This window comes from Rhodotorula toruloides (genome assembly GCF_000320785.1).
Source record: "Rhodotorula toruloides NP11 unplaced genomic scaffold Scaffold9, whole genome shotgun sequence".
NCBI classification, from domain to species: domain Eukaryota; kingdom Fungi; phylum Basidiomycota; class Microbotryomycetes; order Sporidiobolales; family Sporidiobolaceae; genus Rhodotorula; species Rhodotorula toruloides.
In genome coordinates, this window is record NW_015622969.1 from 195391 (window position 1) to 196241 (window position 851).

General features: G+C 60.0%; 1 protein-coding gene across 1 annotated transcript in view; it reads right to left on the reverse strand.

Moving 5' to 3' along the window:
• Positions 1-155, reverse strand: part of RHTO_08012 (nicotinamide riboside kinase) — a gene marked incomplete at both ends in the record, with an annotated part of 1678 nt that extends 1523 nt beyond the window's left edge. Inside the window, 2 exons of the mRNA XM_016421666.1 lie at positions 1-44; positions 125-155. Coding sequence (XP_016273778.1) covers positions 1-44; positions 125-155 — 75 coding nt within the window. The remainder of the gene's footprint in view (positions 45-124) is intronic.
• Positions 156-851: the final 696 nt, after the last annotated feature.

Consider the following 851-nt stretch of genomic DNA (forward strand, 5'->3'; position numbering starts at 1 on the left):
AGGAACGCATAGATCTCCTCCGCCGTCGCGACGCCCTGCAGTTCCTGCCCGTTCAGCAGCTCCTTCTCGAGCTCGTCAAACGTCTTGCCAGACGTGAAGGCCGAAAGTTTCAGAAGGCGGACGCGGATGATCGCCGCTTTCGTGTTGGCGCCCATCTAGTAGTCGTTGGACACAGGCGGCGGAACGAACGCCGTCAAATCATGTCTTCTCCCCCTTGCTCCGCAACAACTCCTCAAACCTGCTCCTCCACTTCTCCCTCACCTCCTCACCGATCGGTACCGGCACCTGAATATTCAGATGAACATGGCGCTCTTGCTTCACTCGCATTTTGTAGGCGGCGAGAGGCGGGGGGGAAAGGTTAAGGAAGAAATAAGAGAGAGGAAAGACGAGTGAGAGCGAGTAGTTTGGGTTCGCTGGCTCGTGAGCCTGCGAACCCCGCATGCGGTAGCAAGGACCGCGACTAGGCGCAAAGCCGGGGAGGCAACGAAGGGGAGGCGGGCGGGGAACCCAAATGTGAGGCTCGCGCTGAGCGATTGGTCCAGGGAGGCGGGCGGGACAGACGTGCTGTCGAATGAGCTAGCGAGCGAGCAAACGAGGCCCTCAGAGGAGAGCGAACGAATGTCAAAGGCGAGGAGGAGGAGAAGGGGCGAAGTCAGCGTTGACAGCGCGTCCCTCCCGCGGCGGGCCGGGAGTCGAGTAGCAGATACGTGAGAGCTTGGTATGCCGCCTGGAGGCACGCTCGTTCCGTCTAGCGCCCCGATGGGAGGATCCATTCGTCCGCCGTCCTGCCATGCGACACATAAACTCTCTTTCTCCCTCAACTGCCTTATCGTTTCCCTCTGTCTATCCCA